Source organism: Talpa occidentalis, unplaced genomic scaffold (genome assembly GCF_014898055.3).
Source record: "Talpa occidentalis isolate TD23 unplaced genomic scaffold, MPIMG_talOcc4v2.1 talOcc4.14, whole genome shotgun sequence".
NCBI classification, from domain to species: Eukaryota; Metazoa; Chordata; class Mammalia; order Eulipotyphla; family Talpidae; genus Talpa; species Talpa occidentalis.
In genome coordinates this window covers 50150346-50171835 of record NW_023601433.1, presented here as the reverse complement: position 1 = coordinate 50171835, position 21490 = coordinate 50150346, and the positions used below count along the sequence as shown (strand labels likewise).

General features: G+C 42.6%; 1 protein-coding gene across 9 annotated transcripts in view; it reads left to right on the top strand.

The window, feature by feature from the left end:
- SVIL (supervillin) overlaps positions 1 to 18633 on the top strand; it is an 80930-nt gene extending 62297 nt beyond the window's left edge. For 5 of the 9 annotated variants that reach the window (XM_037510500.2, XM_054695041.1, XM_037510503.2 and 2 more), the window contains 9 exons: positions 4996 to 5147; positions 6828 to 6933; positions 7575 to 7782; positions 9303 to 9436; positions 11727 to 11882; positions 13494 to 13637; positions 15031 to 15155; positions 16837 to 16992; positions 17090 to 18633. In XM_037510500.2, the coding sequence (XP_037366397.1) occupies positions 4996 to 5147; positions 6828 to 6933; positions 7575 to 7782; positions 9303 to 9436; positions 11727 to 11882; positions 13494 to 13637; positions 15031 to 15155; positions 16837 to 16992; positions 17090 to 17176 (1268 nt within the window). In that variant the 3' untranslated portion in view covers positions 17177 to 18633. The remainder of the gene's footprint in view (positions 1 to 4995; positions 5148 to 6827; positions 6934 to 7574; positions 7783 to 9302; positions 9437 to 11726; positions 11883 to 13493; positions 13638 to 15030; positions 15156 to 16836; positions 16993 to 17089) is intronic. The other 4 variants (XM_037510507.2, XM_037510506.2, XM_054695042.1 and 1 more) reach the window with 3 other exon arrangements.
- Positions 18634 to 21490: the final 2857 nt, after the last annotated feature.

Sequence of the window (21490 nt, the reverse complement as noted above, 5' to 3'; positions counted from 1 at the left end):
CATAGTCAGACTCTTTATGGTTTCTGTCAGTGAAATGTAAGTATAGCAAAATATAAGTATAGCAAAACCCTCCAGTGTATGCTTTGCTCTGAGGCATTGCAGGAGAAGAATGAGTGAACTTGGGAGAGATAAACTTTTCCTTGCCAAGGACCGTTATCCAAGTTATCCATAGCATCCCTCATCCCGCACCCATTTAGGAGAGAGTTTATTGTCACTGATATGATTTCTAGATTCAACTAACAGCTCCTACAGTTAGTTGAAGAAGAGACTCTTCCCTGTGCAGCCCCTCAGCATTCAAGTGTGGTCTGCCCCTAGGATCACGGGGAACAGTTTGCTGATCAACTACCTGCACACTTACAACCATTTGATTTCTGTCCTAATTTATCAAAAATAAGCTAATAATCAACTGACAGCATTTACTGAGCATCCACTCTGTGTGTAAGCCTTTTCTGCATTTAATCATATGGTACAATTGAGAATACTGGAGGGTAGGTGACTGCTTGGTGCTGTTCAAGAAACTCATTTCCCTGAGGTTGGATCTGGAGTAATGGGGTAAGCCCAGCAGGCCAAGATTGGGTGGCCAGTGGATGCGTGTCCCAGGGGAGGCAAGAAGGCTTCACAGTGAGGTGGTGTGTCCAGAGCTGCCCCTGTGTGCTGCGGGCCTAGAGACCTACTCCTGCCTTGTGAGGCCCAGCACAGGGGCTCTGTGACCCACTCCCACTGACTCCTTCAACACAGGTCCATGTGATGTGTTCTGTCTTGTCTTTAAAGCTAATTTCTCAGATGAGGAACTGGACACAAAGATTAAGTGACCCACCTGAAGTCACACAACTAATAAGAGTGCAGAGCTGGACACTAAAATGCAAGCCCGCCCCTACTCAAAATCCAGTTGTGGTGCTAAACACCCTGTAGGCAGGGAGTCTGAATGGGTCAGGTCACAGGAGGGGATCCCCAAGTTACCTGCAAGGAGGGACCCACAAGCCCAGCTAACAGATCCATGGAGGTCAGGGTTGACCTAGCAATAAGGCCAAGTGGAGGTTGGGCAACTGAACGCACCAAACCTCCGGGACTTCTCAAATAACCATGAACCATGATGGGCTCTTTCAGGGCCTGCAGAGAGCTGGTGGCTCTAGCCCCACCTTGCAGAGTTGTGGGGTGTGTGGCAAGGACCTCAGGAGGAGCTAAATTCCTGTGTTTCTCATCTTAATTCCTTATGAATGATGGGAACAACCCCTTTCTCTTTTATTAAGAGGTTGTGTCTCATGGAAGAAAGGTCACAGGTCCTGAGGCTATATAGCCTGTAATTGAATCTTCCTTCCTTCAGGCCCTACAACATACCAGATGTATAAGTTGGGAATAGTTGCTTGTCTTGTCTGAGACTTGCTTCCTCTACAGAAAATAGAGGTTCTCATACCCAGCTCACAGACTAGTCTAATCTGGTGAGCATAGTGGTTAGCATAGTGCTGGCAGTTGTTCACACGGCAGATGCAGGAAACAGTTGTCACTGACATTCTGCGCAGCAACAGCTTAATTACTGTATTTAACTTGACAGTGAGATGATGTAGATCTATACAAAATAATAGTACTTCCCGAAGAGTCTTTATTGTATTATAGGTTTAAGCTCCTTTAATCTGATGCAGGTCAGGTAAACTGAAATAATTATCTTTGCTGCTGATTGATAAAGACAATAATTTGGAATTTAGTTGAAGGGGGATCTACTTACCCTTGCAGTTGTGGAAGTAGGAACTCTAGGAAACAACCTTTCAAGGCATCTGTAATTCCCATTCTTATTACAGAACTTGTTTTACATAACAGAGAAGCATCCACAGCATGAAATTTAGTCATTTCCTTATCTTATTTGGCAGTTATAAAAAAGAAGTAAATGGGGCCTCCCTGATGGTGCAAGGGGTTAAGATGCAACCTATGAAGCTGACTGCAGCCACTGTAGCAAGTGTTCGATCCCCAGCCCGGGAGCAACCCACATGGCACAGCAGACCTCTCCTGTCTCACCCGCTGCTCCCCTCAGCAGTGTATTTCAGTCAGTCTGCCTGCTCTGTTCCCCACTCTGTTTCTGGTGAATCCTCCCACCCCCTGAACCTCTGCCCTGCACCCCAGTTCTTGTATGCAAAAATTAATAAATCCTTAAAAAAATAAAAAGAAGTAAATGAATGACTAGTAAGTAAAGGAAACAGTGCTATTAGCATGAATTTTTAAAAGAAATCTAAGATTTCCAAAGCCTTCATAGACTATTGTTTTTGGATACCCCTAGGAAATTATTTGACCCAGGCAAATACTTTCTGTATTTCTTCCCAATAAACACAATGTGCATCTCGGAGCCAGATTCAGCAGCATCTTTTTGAGCAGAGTTACAACTTTGAGAAAGTCCAGCTGCAGAGAATTAAATTAGAGCAGGGAACCTTCAGGTCCCAGACCTTCCTTCTGGGAGCAGAAAAGCACAGCTTGATGGCATCTGCAGCCCCTCCACAGCCATCGCAGAAGCCCTGGCCTCTGGTTGACTGCTAGTCCCGCTTTCTATCAGTCACACCCCACAAGGGCTGCACCTGCTAGCTGGCTGCACTTCAGAGCTCGGGACCCTCTTCTGGGACGGGTTGCAGAAAGCAGCTGTAGAAACAGGACAACAGAGTTCTCGGTAAACGCAGGTCATCTGGCAGGCACACAGAGAAGTGAGCTCCTTGGGCAGGAAACCTCAGAAGCTAGAAGAGGCCTCGGGGGTCAATGTCCAGCCCCAGTGACCATCTCAGGTGCCTGGCCCAGGCCCCTGAAAGTCAGGAAACAAGTTGTTCCAGGGACACTGCCCAATGACTCTGGGTCAGGTCACACCAGAGAGGGATACAGGTCAAGTTCCTATAAATAGGTAGTGAGCAAATGGGTTTCATCTGCAAGACCACTGGCCTCTGAGCAGTTCATAGTTCAGCTTTTCCTATGCCTAAACACAGCTACTGGTAACAAAGTTACTTTTAGCAATTTTAGTGGTATGATGCCTTAAGACTTTAGACGTCTGTGATTACCTCGATAAAGATTAGTCTAGAAGTCTAAAAGCTTAATCTTTATTTTGCCAAATTAAAAATAAGTAAATGATTAGAAATTAGTTGCATATGAAATTATATTTGGGTATTTTGAAGCAAATTGCAAGAAAAATTAGTGAAGTGTCTATCTTATGAATTGCTTTTAAAGAAATACAACTCTTTTACATATATACACTCAAGTCCATTTCAGTGTTGAAATGTAAACATTGAGTTTTTAAGTGTGAAAATCTATTTACACAATGTATTTCAGTGCTAATAAATTTTAAGATCTGTTTTAATTACTGTAATCTATTTTAAGCATATTTTTACACAATTGACACTACTGATTTTTATTGCTTTGGAGACTGGATTTGCTAACCAAAGCAAACTTTTGTTCCAATCCAAAATACCAGAAATTTCAATTGAGTGATTGTGATTGCTAATTGTAGGTATTTATGATCTGTTGATTAAACTTGGTCCTCAATAGTTGGTACTAAAGGCCATGCTTAGTCGAAAAACTAAAGAAAATTTATATAATCATTTGTGAAAACTGATATAGGGTCCTTTGCTAAAGGGCCAAAAATCAAAATATATGACCTCTGACTTTTTAATAACTTTAAATAAGGTTTCTTCTTTATCTTCAAACCTCAAAAGAAGTGTAATTTGGTAAATGAATTAGAGCTCAGAAAAACTGAGATTGCATAGAACCAGAAATCCAGTTATTATATCTAACATTAGTTTTTAAGATATGTTGGGTATTACAACTACCTGCCCCCTCCCATTGTAGGCCCCACTTACTGGGACCACCAGCATTTGAACACTAACTTGGTCCAGTGGCCTCACTCATTCTAGAAGGCTCTGTCTCCAGGCCATTGTCATTGAGCCTCTTCTCACCCCCCCCCCACATACCCTCCCTTCCCCACACACACAGAAAAGCATTCCCTCAACAGCAATACCACTGGCACCCCACCATACACTGTGGCTCTTTCCTTCATAGCACTGTCATTCCCTGAAATTATCTTGCTCATCAAAGTGTTGATTACAAAGAAAACAGGGTAACGGTCTGTCGTACTTGTCATTCTAGCACCAGTATCCTGAAGAGTCCCTGGTGCACGATAGTTGCTTGTTGAAATATTTTTGAATAATATATTATGAATAGTTTTGAATATATTTAAAATATTTTTGAATGAGTAAGGAGGCGAATCTGGAGTAAGCTATATCCCTGAAGGCAGTGATTTTGATGTCTGAAATGACCACTTGGCCGATGAGTTTCCATGGCTGCTCTCAGGAGATCCTTCTCTGTGTGCTGCTAACATTTCTCATTTATCAGCTGCCTTTAAGGTGCCAGGTAATTCAGATAACCAGCCTTGAATCCTGGCTACAGCCCTGGTGACAGATGTTATTTAAATCATATTATTTTATGAAAGTGATATGTCAGCAATTTATCTCTTCCATTTATGACAGAAATTCAAAGTGTTTTTTTTTTACTAGAATAGTTTTAACAGACCAAAATTTTTTCATTGTGCTTAAAGCTGGCCCAGCTGCTGTTTTCATATCTTTTTTCTACCAGCTAATCTTCTGCCAGAGTATGACATAATATGGAAAATGCATTTGCGTCTTTGGAAGCCATTGGTCCCCCCAGGCAGTCACCAGCTTTCTATGTCACATACTTGGAGTGATCTGCCACCTTCCTCTCAGATGACAGGTGTTTTTCTTAGGGTATCAAGAGAATATTCAGATCCTTTTTCTCCAGTTTGAAGGCTTAGGATCAGTTAGCTGAGAGAAAAGCAGTTTTCTCCTGTCTTTCGGGATAATTTACATTACATTATTGTAATTTCTCCTCCACAGGCCCCACAGCTGTTTCTTTACTGTTTCTCCTCGCAGGTCTTGGAGAAGTGAGCCACATGTTTTTGCTCTTCTATTTGGCTTATGATCGCTTACCTGGCCCTCTGCTGTTCTGTGTTTGCAGTGGGAAGTCGACAAAAGGGAGAGCATTCTGTCAGAGTGACTGGCAAGGAGAAGTGTGTCTACTTCTTCTGGCAAGGCCGGCACTCGACTGTGAGTGAGAAGGGCACATCAGCCCTGATGACAGTGGAGCTGGATGAGGAACGGGGTGCGCAGGTAAGTCTTGGAAAGCTCTGTATGGAAATGACAGAAATGTCCTCTCCAGGGAACCACAGGAGACACCGCTTGGGTCCCCTCTGAACTCTCAAATGTGCACGAACAGCATCTTCCATAGCATTCTTGTCCTGCTCCTGCTTCCCCAGTTTCAGACTGTCCCTCGAATTTCCTCTCCCCACTGCTCAGCCAGGAATGTGCTCCCGTTGTGATAGGATCCACAATTCCGTAAATCCACAAAACAAATACGAATGGCCAATGAATATTTTTTTCCAGTTTCCACTTAATAATCAAGGAATTATAAATGAAACAGAGATGCTATTTTCTGCTTCAATTGGGTAGAACTTTTAAAAGAATGAGTCCAGACGTGGCAAGGATTCACTGGAAGGGTATCCTCATACGTGTCTGTTTACAATCACCTTGAAATCACAAACGTTCATCAATTATTTCTCCTACACAAATATATTCCAAGGAAATATCAGATGAATAACATGCTTGTTTTGCTTACTTATTTACTAGCTGTCTTTCCCCACTAGCCTGAAAAAGACCATGTCTGTCCTGCTTACTCACCATTTCAGCCCAGGCCTGCATAGTGCCTGGCCAGTTCCTCTGCCCAAATCCAAGGTTTTGTAAACGTGGCTTTTTAATGTTTGGATTGTCTGTGCCTCAGGTACCAGTGATTAAGAATTGACTCTAGGGTTTCTGGAAATCTTGTATCCACATCCATGTATTTTTACCACCTTAGGTAATAGTTAGCAATACCATGAGGGAAGAAAGCAGGGGAAATTTTCTTTAAAAATAAACGCTTAGCCTTTCAAATTCCTAAGACTCACTTAATGCATATTTTCTGCTTTCGCCTGTATGTTAGAAGTAGTTGTTAGTGACCATTGCATTTTTGAGTTTTGAATATTAACCACTATAGTTTGAGCATTTCTTTTTTTAATCTAATCAACAGATATAAAATGACTTTTGACATAAACTTAGCCACAGAATGACACTTACTTATGCAAAATGGGCCCTGAGGTTGATAAATGAACTCATGATGAGAAACTCTCCTCCTTTTCACCATGTCCAGACTCAGTAAAGCAAACTCCTCTTACAGGAAGCAGTCCTCGCAGGTGAAAGTAAGTTGACTCAGCCCCAGAGTTATTATGGTGCTGCTGCTACCTGAAGAAAGACAGTGTGTTGACAGGCAGAGAGGGGCTGTGCTCTGTAGGCACATAGTCCTTGAGTCAACTATTGGAAAGATTCCAAGGTGACAGTTCTTTCCCTAGATTTACTGTCAGTGACTGATCATTGTCCTTGCTGAGACGTATACTTCGCTAAAAATTTGTTTAAATCAATCATGTTACATCTCTACAATAGAATACCATTAAAACATCAAAATTCATGTTTAAATGAATATTCAGTGACAGAAAAGTGTTAAGAAAATCAAGAATACAGAGCAGCATAAAACAACAATCCTACTTTCATTTGGGTAACATAGATACACCCAAAAATACTTTGAAAAGAAAGCTGTCTGTTAGAATTTTCATACTCTTATCATCAGATAGCAGGACTACTACTGGCTTTTGTTTGTATTTCTTGATATTTTTTTCAGATTTTCCATAATAGGTGTGTACTATTTTTATGACTTTGACATACCAGGATGTGTCACTTATTTTATTGTGTTTTAATTGGAAGGTCCAGGTTCTTCAGGGAAAGGAGCCCCCCTGTTTTCTGCAGTGTTTCCAGGGGGGGATGGTGGTACACTCTGGAAGACGGGAAGAGGAGGAAGAAAATGCACAAAGTAAGTCACTTTTACTGTGGGAATTAGGGTTGTTTTTTCCCTTTTCCTGGAAGGTATTTTTATAGGTGTAGTGGTCTAAAGTAAGTCTCTCTTCATTTAGCTTCAGCTTTACCACTGAAAACCTAATGTTTGCCTTATAAATCAGCTTTATAGGGCACTCATAAGCTGCCCCCTTCTGTGGCGTTCACCTCAGAATCCAACTTTGCCTGGAGGAAGTTTCCTTCATCTTAAGCTAAAGCCTCGACGTGACTCTGTCTCTTTTTAGGAGGGGAAGAAAAAAAAAATCTATGGATCTTCATTTATAAATTGTGAGATTTTTGTTGGCCACCATCCAAAAAAATTATTATCTTAGCTTTAGAGCCTTTTAAAATATGCCTGTTGTGTGACATACCTAGGTATTTATAAATTTTGTTAGATCGGTGGTTCTGCGTCGTGAACTTTCGGCAACCTGCTTCTAACTCCAAAAGGAATTGCTTTGCGGGCTGTCAGTAAGACAGGCCTCTGACTTCAGCGCCGCCTCCACCTTCCCCATCACGACTGAGATCATGGTGTGTGCAGCTGGCTGCCCCACAATGCCCCAGAAGGGTGGGTGCCCTGGCCGAGCAAGCATCCTAACTCTGTGCTGCTGTCGCCCCCTGCAGGTGAGTGGAGGCTGTACTGTGTGCGCGGAGAAGTGCCCGTGGAAGGAAACTTGCTGGAAGTGGCCTGTCATTGTAGTAGCCTGAGGTCCAGAACATCCATGGTTGTCCTGAACATAAATAAAGCCCTCATTTACCTGTGGCATGGATGCAAAGCCCAAGCCCACACAAAGGAGGTTGGAAGGACTGCAGCAAATAAAATCAAAGAACAGTGAGTGTTGTGTATGTGAGGACCTCTCCCAGAGTGGCTTCCCCGTGGGAAGGCAGGAAGAACCCCCAAGAGTCCCATTCAACACCTGGTGTGCTTTAACTGATTTCCACAGGGGAGAGTTTTCAGGAGTCTTTGACACTTCAAGTAGATAGGACACATTTCAGCCAAAACCTCCAATTTGAGGGCTTCCTCTACTTTCTGAGGATTTATTTCAGCTTTTGAATTATACACCTAGAGTCCTTTGTTATTTAAAAAGAGCAAATTTCAAATATCTTTTAGGGGTTCCAAGTTTTAACTTTCTCAGAACAGTGGAATGTTAAACAGTATTATGTAAAGAACAGTTTGGGAAATCACCTACTGCATCAGAATCTAAATGACCCCATTTTAGGGAGTGGCTGTATCTCCACATTCTCCCAGGCAGCACTGAAGTCACCCCCTGGGGCAGTGCTGGGCACAGCACTCTGGGTGTGTCAGGTCTGCTCCTTTCCCAGGCAGCACCTAAAGTTGGCTACTTACAAAAGGAAGTGCACTGTGGTTCACTATTAATGGCTGATCTCAGGAAAGACATCACACTCTGAGTCAAAGAGAAGAGAAAGCATACCAGGGAGATGCCGTGATGAGCAGTCACCTGTCCAGAAGTGGCAGCAGCGGTGACTCGGTGCTTCCCAGCAGTGCCTAATGGGCATCCCGAGCTGCCAGAGAAACCCCAGGGTCACACAGTCATTCAGACTGATGCCAAGCATTTCCTCAGTCAAAACTGGGAACTTTTGGTGACATCCAGACAGTAAAAATGCAGAGTTTCCCGGGATCACAACATACTACCAAAGTGCAATTTGACAAAACCTGTTCTCTGAGCACCAGAAGAGAGCAGGTGTGCATGCTTCCCTCTGCTCCAAAACTTAGCACATGTGCAGAAGGTGGACAGGAGGACAAAGGCAGCAAGTGCCCTTTCAGTAGGCAGACATCCATGAAATAAGATGTTTCTTCTCAGAACATCATTCTGGGTCTGGGAGTGGGGAGAAATGACAGATGACACCCTAGGAGGTATCCAAAGCCATTCGTGTTCATCAGATTTTTCTCTTGGACCACTGAAGAAACCGTAAAACCAAGTAAAACTCATTCACTCATTCAAAAATATTATTGAGCACTTATTTGGTAGCAAACACAGCTTAGGGAGTAGGAACTTGGTAGGGATTTGTGTTCTAACAGGAGGGAAGGGCAAGGAAGAGTAAATATGTATGTTATATATAAGTATGTATATAACTTTCATGACATCTTATGTCATGAAATTATTCATTCCTCTCTCAGAGCCAAGCCAATCCTCCCCCACCTACCCTGCCCCCCACACACACACACTTCGAAACTACAGAGCATAATTTCATTCTGTAAGTTTTGTAGGTTGGTAAGAATTGTTTTAGTTAGAAAGTAGAAGAAAGATGGTGAACTGCTCAGCCTTGAATAATTTGGGGCTGCTACTTCCAGAGCTTATTAAAAAAAGTATTGGGCTTTCTCCCGCACAGGTGTCCCCTGGAGGCAGGACTGCATAGTAGCAGCAAAGTGACAATTCACGAGTGTGAAGAAGGAGCCGAGCCCATGGGATTCTGGGATGCATTGGGAAGGAGAGATAGGAAAGCCTATGACTGCATGCTTCAAGGTAATACAGCTTCATTGCCTTCAGTCTTGAGGCAATATTTATTGAGCACATACTATGTTCAGCACACAGAAATCAAAAGTAGGATAGGTCTTCAAGGCTCACAACCCAACAAGGAGAATAAATAATGTGTCTGACTAAAATAATGCCAGGTACAAAGCTTATGTGTCATAAAAGAGGGGCAGGTGAAGGAAGTTAATGATATGGAAAAAAGATTGCTTCTACCAGGAAAAATTATACAGGGCTCCACAGAAGACATAGCATTTACACAGTGCCTTGAGGTAGGTATATTTTAGGAGAAAGGAAGAAGAAAGGAAAATTCCAGGATACCAGGTGAGCAAAGTAAACCTGCGGGACAAGATGCCTTCAGTTTGATCAGCACCCAGGGTGGGGGGAAGTAGTGAGAGGTCAAATCAGATGTATGTCTGTTTTATTTAAACACACAAAATAAAGATTAACTTATATGCATGATATAAGAAGAAAAATCTAACAATTATTAAGCTGTTGATATACTAGGAATAAATGTAGATGATTATTTTTGAAATGGTTCACAATTCTATCACTACATTATAGAAAAAAAATGGAAATAACTGAACATTTGGTATCTATGAACTTATTCAACCCTCAGAACCCAACACTCAACCTTTTGTTACCAAAGAGGAAGTTGAGCCACAGAGAAGTTAATTGTTTTGCCCAGAGTTGAACAGCATTGGAGTGTACCCATAACTGCTCCATTATACAGGTGTTGATTTCTTGTAGCTTTATAGTTTTTTTGATCATATTTATTGAACATAGAAAATATTTGAAAGTACAGATCTTTCAACTTATAATGAATTATGTCCCAATAAATCCATCGTAAGTTGAAAATACCATAAGTTAAATATTTTAAAGACACCTAACCTATTGACAGCATAGCATAGCCTCACCTAGCTTAAATGTGTTTGGAACACTTACATCAGCCTGTGGATGATCAGTCTAAAAGCCTATTTTATGATAAAATGTGGATGGGCATTTTATTCACCGGATGAGAGTCACAGAACACAAGATCCAAAAAACACTGGCAACACTACACTGTAAAGGATGGGGTGTTCCCCTCATGGTCATGTGACTGACGGAGAGCCTCCTGTCCAGCACCAGGAGACCATGTTATGCCACATTGCCAGCACAGGAAAAGATTAAAATTCGACCTACAGGTTGCCCGAATGCATACCACTTTCACACCATTGTAAAGACAAGGAGTTGTGAGTCAAACCATGGTTAAGTCAGGGACAGTCTATACAGAGAAGTTAAAAAAGAAAATATGTCACTCATAATCACACCACTCAAAGATAACCAGAATTAACCTTTCTCTATGTTATATATGTTATATTAAAAAATTTGATTAGTGTTTTATAACCTATTTTTTCCCTTCATTATGAACAATTCCTAAGTTGTTAATGACTTCTAATGGCTGTGAGGTATACCACTATAGTCTATCATATATATCAGTCTCTTCTTAACCTGCCTCCTATAGATTTTTCCAGTTTTCCTCTATTAGGTAGGAATAAATTTACGAATAATTTTTAAAATAATTATCTGCATTCCTTCCTAGTTAAGGTGAATTCCTATGGAAATGAAATGCTCTATTAAAGTTCTAAAAGTCCTATAGTTATAAAGCTGTAAGACTTTTAAAGTCGCATAAAATCTTATAGCTATAAAAGTCTTATAACGCAAATATATCAACAGATACTCACACCAAGTTTTAATCTCACCAGCAATATATAGAAGTGTCTGTTTCCCTTCATAATCATAAATTCAGTACCCTTTTCCCCTGCCAAAGTTGACAGAGTACTGTTTTATCTGTAATGTTTTATCCTAAGTGCTATTTTACTGTAATGTTTTAAATTAGAAGTACTATAAAACTTTATGTATTTCTTAGCCATTTGTATTTCTACTTTAGGGAATATTTTGTGTGTGCCTTTTGCACATTTTTATTGAAATATTTCTTTTTATTATATTCCTTTACATACTAAAGGATGTTAACAAGTTTCCATAGTTCTGATTACGTTACTTTCCATTTATGGTTGTGCTTTTGTTTGCAATGTAATTTTTCATTATGTTGTCAATGGAGAAGCCGCCTCCTCTTGATGACTTCTTTTACGATTATGATTAAAAAGGCCTTGCTGACATGAACCCCCGCCTATTTTTATATGAATTCTTTGATCATTTCATGTTTTATACTAATTCTCCAACCTGTGTAGAATTTATGTTGGTATAAATTATATCTTTGACTTGGTTCTCTTTTCTTTCAAAGATCCTGGAAATTTTAACTTCACGCCCCGCCTGTTCATCCTTAGCAGCTCCTCTGGAGATTTTTCAGCCACGGAATTCATGTATCCTGCCCGCGAGCCCTCAGTGGTCAATTCCATGCCCTTCCTACAGGAAGACCTGTACAGCGCCCCACAGCCAGGTGCAGCCCATGGCAGAGGGGGTGGTGCCAAGTGGCAGAAGACGCCCCTCCCAAAAAGTTTTTTCATTTTACTTTCATCTTTATTTGCCAAGTATACTGCCAGATATAATTATCTCACTTATTTTTACCCCAAAAGGAAGATGTCATCAACCACATATTATAGTAAAGAAACTGATGTTCTGTTACTTAACTCACCCACACACCAGCTAAGAACAGGTTGAGCACAGCACTGTCAGGACTGGCAGCTCTGCTGTTCCCCCAGCCTTGCCTCACGCTTGCTGTTTCATGGTCCCCAGATGGCTGCCCCATTTCAGCCATCGTATTTTCATGACACAAGGAAAGAGACATGTTGGCCACCTCTCACCCTTTTATCAGCTAGAGGACCATCTTTCCCAGAAAGCACCCAGCAGCCTCCTGTTTATATCCCCTTAGCCAGAGCTTGTGGTCTGGCCACCCCCAGCAGCAAGGTAGGAGGGGAGTGACAATTTTGCTGAATCAGTCAAAGAATAGTGTCCACCATGCCAAGAGAGCACAGCAGGCTCAAGAGTCTTGCTCTCTTCTGGTTCCAAGCCTAGAGCTTTTGCCATCTCCACCCCACTCAAGACAGAGCCTCTGCTCTCAATCTGCACGGGACAGTCATAGTCACTAGAGACGTGTCTATAGAGATCCTGCCACCCTCCTTGCATCTGCGGTCACTGTCCCTGCGCTTAGAGCTTTGCCCCTCACATTACAGGATCCTGTAGCTGCATCCAGTACCTGAGCCCACGCAGGCAGCCTAGGCCACCGCCTAGAGAGCTTTGCTGGTGCACATGTCTAACTGTGGGAAATACATACTTTGACAAGTATCTGGACAAGAAATGCTGCCACCCACCCTCCATCCTGTAACTGGGGATGGGTTATCAGCCTCCACTGGGCTCTTGAAGTGTGTGGCTCTCAGATGACTAGAATGTGTGCTAGGAAGGAGTCAGGGCCAGCTGAGCTAGCAAGTGTGAGAGACCTTTTGCCATGTAGAGTCAGCATCAGGCTGAGAGTCTGAAGAGGAGAAGGAAGGGGAGAGAATAGGCAGAATGTTTATTTTTAAAGTTCATTGCTCTCTAAAAGCCAGGGTCTTAAGGCACCTGCAAAGCAGTTATGTGGGGTGTAAAGGTCAATGCTGAGAAGGGCGTGCATGGTGGATACTCTAGTTTTTATAGGCTCTTGGGAAATCATGGCGCTCATGACCACCTTGAGGGGTGTGTGCATTCTCCATTCCACCCCCACCACCCTGCCAGTACCTAGGAGGGCCAGCACAGGGGAACAGGGGCAAAGGGAAAAGGAACTGGCGGAGAGGTGAGGAGAAGGGAGAAAAGGTGTGCGTGTCAGTCACACCACCTCTCCCTGCCTAGAGGCCTTTCCTGATTTAACACTCGAGAGCGAAGTTGTCATGGAGCTCCACCCTTTGCCCCTGAATATAAATGCCAAAGAGATCTCCTCACACCTGCACCTACACACACACCTACACACGCAACCACACACAGAGGCAGGAAAGGAAAGCAGCTTCCCTTCGGTTTGGGGGAGATGCTGGAAGCTCCCAGCCAGAGCCCCTGATTGCTTCTGTCCTCACCCTCACAGCTCTGTTCCTTGTTGACAATCACCATGAGGTGTACCTCTGGCAAGGCTGGTGGCCCATTGAGAACAAGATCACAGGCTCCGCCCGCATCCGCTGGGCCTCAGACAGAAAGAGCGCCATGGAGACCGTGCTCCAGTACTGCAAAGGTGAGGCGTGGGCAGGAGACGGCGGGGGCCATAGGATGAGCCAGGCTCCCGCGGGCACAGTGACAAGCTTCTGTCCAAAGCTGGTGCTGCTGGTTCCCGCAGACATAATCAGAGTCTAGTCTTTCCCTTTTTCTGTGTGGCAGCCAGCCTCTATAAAGCAGACAGCAGTGAACTACTTTATTGTCCCTTTAACTTTTTGAGGCTTATTAATTTTGAGAGGAGTGTACTCCTGGCTGCCAGCATGGATGAGAATTTGAGTTTCTATTTTGTATTAGGAGGCCACCTAACCAGTCCCCCTGGAGGTCCAGGTGGCATTGCAGCATGCTCAGGGCTGGGTCAGCTCTTTCGCCCTCAGGATTGATCAAGTTGTGAAACAAGTTAGGCCTCCTCCAGAGGCAGCACCACTGAGAGTTGAGAGGCCCCCCCCCCCCACCTACCCTGTGGGCTGGAAACCTGGGCAGCCTTATTTAGGGTTCACTGTTTTTTCCATTATTACAGCTAAAAGGAAAAAATCTGTAGTCAATTTATTGTTTTTTACTACCCTGTCCACCTAAAATTTCTAATCTTATTTTTCTAATTTTTATTTTATTTTATTTTATTTTTGGTGGGACCCTTGCCGGTGGCCGGGGATCGAACTGGCGCTGCAGAGGCTGCGGGCAGCCTCACAGGCCAGCGCTCAACTGCTGCGCCACCAGGGGAGGCCCCTAATCTTATTTTTTTTTTTTAATGGAGATACCTGTAATTCATTTCTTTCTGGATGTTTAGGCTTTCCTGGTTGGCCTTGTACTACCAAGTATGTGCAAATCGATTCTCTTCTTGAGAAGCTCTTTAGTAATAAATGACTTTTCCACAAAATGTTTAAGTTAAAGTGGCTTTTAAGATGCTGTCATTCATTGTTTAACTCACACTGAAGTAAATGCTGCGTTGGGCAGATGAATGCCTTCCATGCACGTACAGGAGGAAACTTCCTACTGAAGGCCACAAATTACAGGTATCTCCAATTACAGGTATCTCCATTTTTTAAAAATAAGATTAGAAATTTCAGGTGGACAGGGTAGTAAAAAAACAATAAATTGACTACAGATTTTACCATTTAGCTATAATAATGGAAAAAACAGTGAACCCTAATGAGGCTGCCCAGGCTTTCTCCCACCCAGTGCCCAGAGCATTTTCTTAGGCTCAGGAAGTATTGTCAGGTCAATTGCATGTCACTATAATAGTCATAGATATAACATAAAATTAATGGTTATTTTATGTAAATAACCATTCATGTGTTCTTCTGAACTACTCATGACATTTTTTATGCAAAGAAGAATTAAAGGGCAAATCAGAGAAATACAGGGCCTTTAGACCCACCCAGGGCCACTCACATTTGCCTTCTATGCACCCACAGGAAAAAGTATCAAGAAGCCACCCCCCAAGTCTTACCTTATCCATGCTGGTCTGGAGCCGCTGACTTTCACCAATATGTTTCCCAGCTGGGAGTACAGAGAAGACATTGCTGAGATCACAGAAATGGTGAGCCCTAACCTCGGAAGTCACCTTGTTAGGGTTCACTGCCTTTTGGGTGGGGATTGAATTTCCTTTGGGGGGAAGCATCCAATTGCGTTTTGAAAGTGAAAACATGTTTTTTTTTAAAGATTTATTTATTTATGCATATAAGAGCTAGGGTACAGGCCAGAGGTGCTGGGGGTGAGAGGATTCACCAGAGACAGAGCGGGGAACAGAGCAGGCAGATCTACCAAAGTACACTGCTGAGGGGAGCAGTGGGTGAGTCAGGAGAGGTCTGCTTCATCATGTGGGTAGCTCCCTGGCCGGCCTGGGATCGAACTCATGCTGCAGAGGCTGCGGACAGCTTCACAGGCTGTATCTTAACCCGTGATCCACCAGAGAGGCCCAAAACATGTTTTCTGTTTTTTGATTTTTTTTTTTTTTAAATTCACACTATATTAGCAAGGCTACATGGCATTAACTTAGGAAGGAGGAAGCCTAACAATCAGTTGAACATTTCTTGGTAATTTTCTACACATGGTGCTCAAATTTTAAAAACTTAGTGAATTTAATTACTTTGAAGAATAAATAAAAGCTTCTATCTCTTCATCCTGTTAGCTAAAACTCTGTTACTAATAGATTCTCAAGGTCCATACCAGACAACCAAATTCTGATGTTTTAGACATTGCCCTTGTGTTAGAGGAGGCACAAAATAAACCTGTCATGAACTCGCATGTTCAGAACTCACTTGATCTATTCAGGGAGGATTTCTCTGCCTTGTGCCATCTAAGTTAAAGGCATAAATCACAGCCATTTTCCCGTATCCTCTAAGATCACTGGGCCTGTCCATGGGCAGTAGAATGTCCTGTGCGGGCCTGTTGGCCTTTGGCCAGCAACATGCAGGCTCCCCACACCAGCAAGTTATAATAATCATTGCTAGTCACTGAGAGCTCGCTCTGCATGCACCACTTCACATTCATTTTCACAAGTCCATTAGATTCATCTTATTATCCCCATTTTACCAGTGAAGGAATTAAAGCTCAGAAACATGAAGTAGCTCACCCAGGGTCTCTCTTTTGACACCAGTCTATACACTAGTCCTTCGGCAGCACATCAGCCATTCTGCCCTCCTCACCCCCCACCCTTTCAAAAGACGGGCAGCCAATCTGGGATCCCAATACAACAGAGAATGATCATTTACCCGAAATAACCTGTTTGAATTAAATTTACACCATGGTGTAAAAAAAAAAAAAGCATGATTCAACCCCAGTATATTCCAAATGTACTTTCTTTCCTTCTTTTTCTATTATGGATCAAAAAATAAGGCTTGGGCTAGAAGACATTGTGATTCCTTTTGAGATTATTCTTATATTTATTACTTTGAAATATTTTAAAATAAATTCCATCATTAGGAAGTTTCTGATATTTATACTTACATAATTTCAGGCCATAATTCATTCACATTGTATCCCTTAAACTTTTTCCTGAGGCAGTGCTGAGACAAGATTTATTTGCAACTTTGTGATGGGGTGAGAAGACATCTAAAAGTCAGGTTTTGGGTGATTCTTGTGTATTTCAGAGCTCACTTTTCCCCTGAGCTTTCCAGGCTGGGGTGCAGGTTGGCCAGAGCTGTGATTTGCAAGTGTGCAATAAGGCTGTACAGGTGCAGGACGAGGAACTTATCCCTCTGCCCCCCTCTCTTCTCTAGGATACAGAAGTTTCCAGCCAAATCACCCTTGTGGAAGATGTCTTAGCCAAGCTCTGTAAAACCATCTACCCCCTGGCTGATCTTCTGGCCAGGCCACTGCCCGAGGGAGTTGACCCCCTAAAGCTGGAGATTTATCTCACTGATGAAGACTTTGAGGTAAGTCCTCCTTCAGGCAGGATAGCAAGGAGCTATAGGCTTGGCTTGTCCGAGGCCCCTCTACTCAGCCACTGAGCATTTCTCATGATTCTTCCAGAGTGCATTAGACATGTCAAGAGAGGAGTACAATGCGCTGCCCGCCTGGAAGCAGGTGAACCTGAAGAAAGCGAAAGGTCTTTTCTGAGGAGGAGAGATGCGGGAGGAACCACCGCTGTCACTTTCAATACCATTGGACCAGGAAAAGGGATATTTTTTTTGGACTGGTATTTTAAAAAATATTTTTCAATCAGAAATTTCAAGGCCTGAAGTTGTTAGCTCTACTGCTTGTCCCGGAGTTGTGTATTTTGTAAATGTTGAAGAGAACTCTTTGGAAACTCTCTTTCCACAATTCAGCAGGTAATCTTAATAAAAGTATCCTTATGTGCACTTAGGCAGCATTCCTCAGTGGCTGCTGCAGCACCGCCCTCCTGTTCCAGCTGAGCAATGCCTATTTTTTTGGAAGCAGTTCTCTTTATAAAGTATTATTTTGATAGTTTGTGGATTCTAAAATATATATATATACATATATATGCATATATATTTATATAAACACCACATAAATCAAATATGTATTTAACGAAGCAAGATATGTATTCATGCTCTTTTAAGATTTTTTTGGTTTTGGCATCAAAAAAATATTAAAAGATAGACGGAGTTGCTTCTGTGGATTTAGCTCTGCCACCAATATGTATCCTCACACACGTTCAGAAGTGTCTCCTCCTTAGGTCTGACTTGTTCTGAGTGCTGCTTCGGTGCTAAAATGAACAAAGAATGTGTACTTACTGGCATGGGCTCTGAAGAATCTGTGCGAATCCACCCTTCTACCTTAATATCTCCCCCTAATGTATAGTGCCTTGTTTTTATGTACAGTTTATATACAGAACGGTTTGCTCTGCATTTTTTGATGATGGTTTGGAGCATTATCTACAGTTTTATTTTAAAATAGTAGAAATAAAAACATCTCAATTTCTAATACCGGTTGTAAACAATAAACATGTCATTTTGTGATATAGGACTCCAAAATAAAAGCTTCAGAATAAACACAACAATTATTGGTTCATACTGAATTCCAAGCATGTTCCTTCCTGAACAAAAAATTTTTAAATTTAACCTACCTAGTACCAATATTAATTGCTGTAACTTTTGGCCAAGATTTTACTCAAGATCTTAAGATTAAACAGGTATTTGACCCATAAAACTAGTTTTTTTAAGTACTGTGTTGAAGATGTAATTTTGCAAATCATCATTGAACACAAACTCTTTCCCTGCAACTACATATGCATCTGAAATTCAAGACCACAGTGCATTTTTTAAAATACTGAATATATAAGGTGTTTAGAAAACTCCTCATAAGCTCATATGTTCCTAGAACTTCAAATGTATGGTTTCCATGTACCTAATGCGAGTTGTTACCTATGCCCCACATTTCCCTAAGTTAACATATCTGAGAAGAGTGCATTTGCCTTCAACTTGGTCACTTACTCATGAGTGTGGTAACATATCTCTGAAGAGGTGTGAATTCGTGCCTCAGAATCACATACAGTGCTGTAAACCAAAGTTGCCTCAATTAAAAAATAAAAGAAAAAAACTTTAAATCAAATTAAATGTAAAAAAAAAATAAGTAACTGCTTTGCTTTTTATTTATTTTTCTGCATTAGAGAAAGGACCTTGGGCCTACTCACTCCCATAATAGATGTACCCCCAGGGCCAAATCAGAAAGATGGATTTGCAATGGCAAACTTTTGACGCTTTCTGCTCCTGTGCCAGTACCATGGATTTGCTGGAGTACTGAGCCTCTGTGGAGATATTCCTCAGTTTTCACCAATTGACTACACTACACAGCGTGTTGCTCCTTGAGTACTCAAAGGCAAGAAAGAGGAACAGCAACACCCCCATTTCTAATAATGAAGCAGCTCTCTACTGAGCTTCATATGCTGCTGGGACAAAGGAAAAAGCCTTAGGAACAAAATGAATCTACACTATAGTCCTGGACAGCAGTACCCGCAATAGCTCAGCCATCGCGTTTCTTTCTTTTAAAAATAATTTATATTTGGGCCTCCCTGATGGTGTAAGGGGTTAAGCACCACACTATGAAGCAATCCATAGCCTCTGCAGCACGAGTTGGATCCCAGGCCAGGGAGGTGACCCACATGGTGCAGCAGACCTCTCCTGTCTCACCCACTGTTCCCCTCAGCAGTGTATTTCAGTCAGTCTGCCTGTTCTGATCCCCACTCTGGTAAATCTTCTCACACTCCACACCTCTGGCTTACACCCCGGTTCTTGTATGCATAAATAAATAAATCTTTAAAAATAAAATAAGTCATCTTATATTTTGCACCATAACCAAGCACCTAGACTTAGAAGAAAGTCTATTTTCAAGTCACTCTTCTTGATTGTAACTATCTTAAGAATCTGTCCCAGGGCCTCCCTCATGGTTCAAGGGGTTAAGCACAGCAATGTGAAGCTGTCTGCAGCACAAGTTTGATTCCCAGCCAGCCAGGGAGCTACCCACATGGCACAGCAGACCTCTCCTGTCTTGCCCACTGCTCCCCTCAGCAGTGTATTTCAATCTGCTTGTTCTGCTCCCCACTCTGTCTCTAGTGAAACCTCTCCACACCTCTGGCCTGTACCCCAGCTCTTGTATGCATAAATAAATAAATCTTTAAAAAAATAATTTATATTTGCTTATAATGGAGGTAACATTGGTATACCCCCATCAGGTATCACCACCATAGCACACCTGCTACCAACTCACCCAGAGTCCACCACTATAGGCCGCTGTGCTTCCTTCTCTCTGTGTTCTCTTACCCACCCCCACTCCCCCCGCTCTCCCCATTGGCGCGTCAGCCTTAGCATTTCTTCGGTCTCATCAGAGTTGTGAGAAGTATTCCTGACACCTAATGTCCAGCTCTGGATGCCTCTGAAGGAATATATTGGAGCTGACTTATATTACCTGGAAATTGACATAAATTGCCTACTATTAAATTTCACTGAACTATTAAATCCTCCTTTTGAGATCTAAACATCATTTTAGCATTCATTCTGAAATGGTTGTAACAGGATGTGTTATTTCCATAAAGGTAAAGAAACATTGAAGAAGAACTGGCCAAGGAGCTCTATCCCTATATGACAGCAAAAAGTATAAAATAAAACAGGGATGAAAGAGATGCATAACCGGTACTTTTTAATTAGTGGTGTGAAAGTCATTACACAGAAACCCTGTTGCTATGGTCCAGGCAGGATAATGGAATAACAATCAGGACCTCAGGCTGTCACAAAGGTCCATAAAAGGGAAAAGGAAGTTTTATCAGAGAGACTGATTGGGCCCAAACCTAATCATTTGCAGGTACAGAGATGGTTCCCAGACACCCTGCCTCACGCCTCTGGCTCCAGGATGCTTTAGACCAGCCTTTCTTCCTGTGACCCAGTGTGCTAGTGTTCAGGGCCCTCTCGTCTCATTTCACCTGCTTACCTTGTGCTTCTATCTTGTTCCTTTATTTTTTTTAAAGATTTATTTATTTATACAAGAACCGGGGTACAGGTTAGAGGCGTGGGAGGGTGAGAGAATTCACTAGAGACAGAGCGGAGAGCAGAACAGGCAGACGGACTGAAGACACTGCTGAGGGGAGCAGCAGGCGAGGCAGGAGAGGTCTGCCGCACCATGTGGGTATCTCCCTGGCCAGCCAGGAATCGAACCTGCACTGCAGAGGCTATGGACAGCTTCACAGCGCTGCACTCAACCCACTGCGCCACCCAGGAGGCCCTGTACCTTTATATTCAAATAATTAAGGTGTCAACACTCAAATCCAATTCCAGTCTAGTCTTTATTTAAAGATAGTTTAGAAAGCCCAAGCAGACAGCATTGTACATGGGAATGCTGGGCGAGGGTTTTCTATACAATAACACGATTTAATTTGCAGCTATCCAGTGACCGTGAGATAGTTCTGCCAAATGTTGCTTTAAACTTAACATGTCATTCATGAAAACCAAGAATTATTCTTTGCATTGAAAATAATGAGTGACTGAGTCTTGTATTACTATTTTAAATTTTAGATTGATGTGCTTTTTTTTTTTAAAGATTATTTATTTATACAAGCACTGGGTACAGTCAGATGCAGGGGAGGGTGACAAAGAATTCATCAGAGCCAGAGCAGGGAACAGAACAGGCAGACTGACGAAACACACTGCTGAGGGGAGCAGCGGGCAGTACAGGTCTGCCGCGCCATGTGGGACCCTCTCCGGCGGCTGGGGATCGAACCAGCAAGCTGCAGAGGCTGTGGGCAGCTTCGCAGCCCAGCACTCAACTGCTGCGCCACCGGGGAGGCCCTGATGTGCTTTTTAAACACCCATACAAAATTAAATGTAATAGCCCTGTGAGATAGACAGGGGGCCTGTTGTAGAGAAAAGACCCTGGCTGACCAAGCTTTAGCAACCAGGCTGAGATGGCAGACCTGTGGGA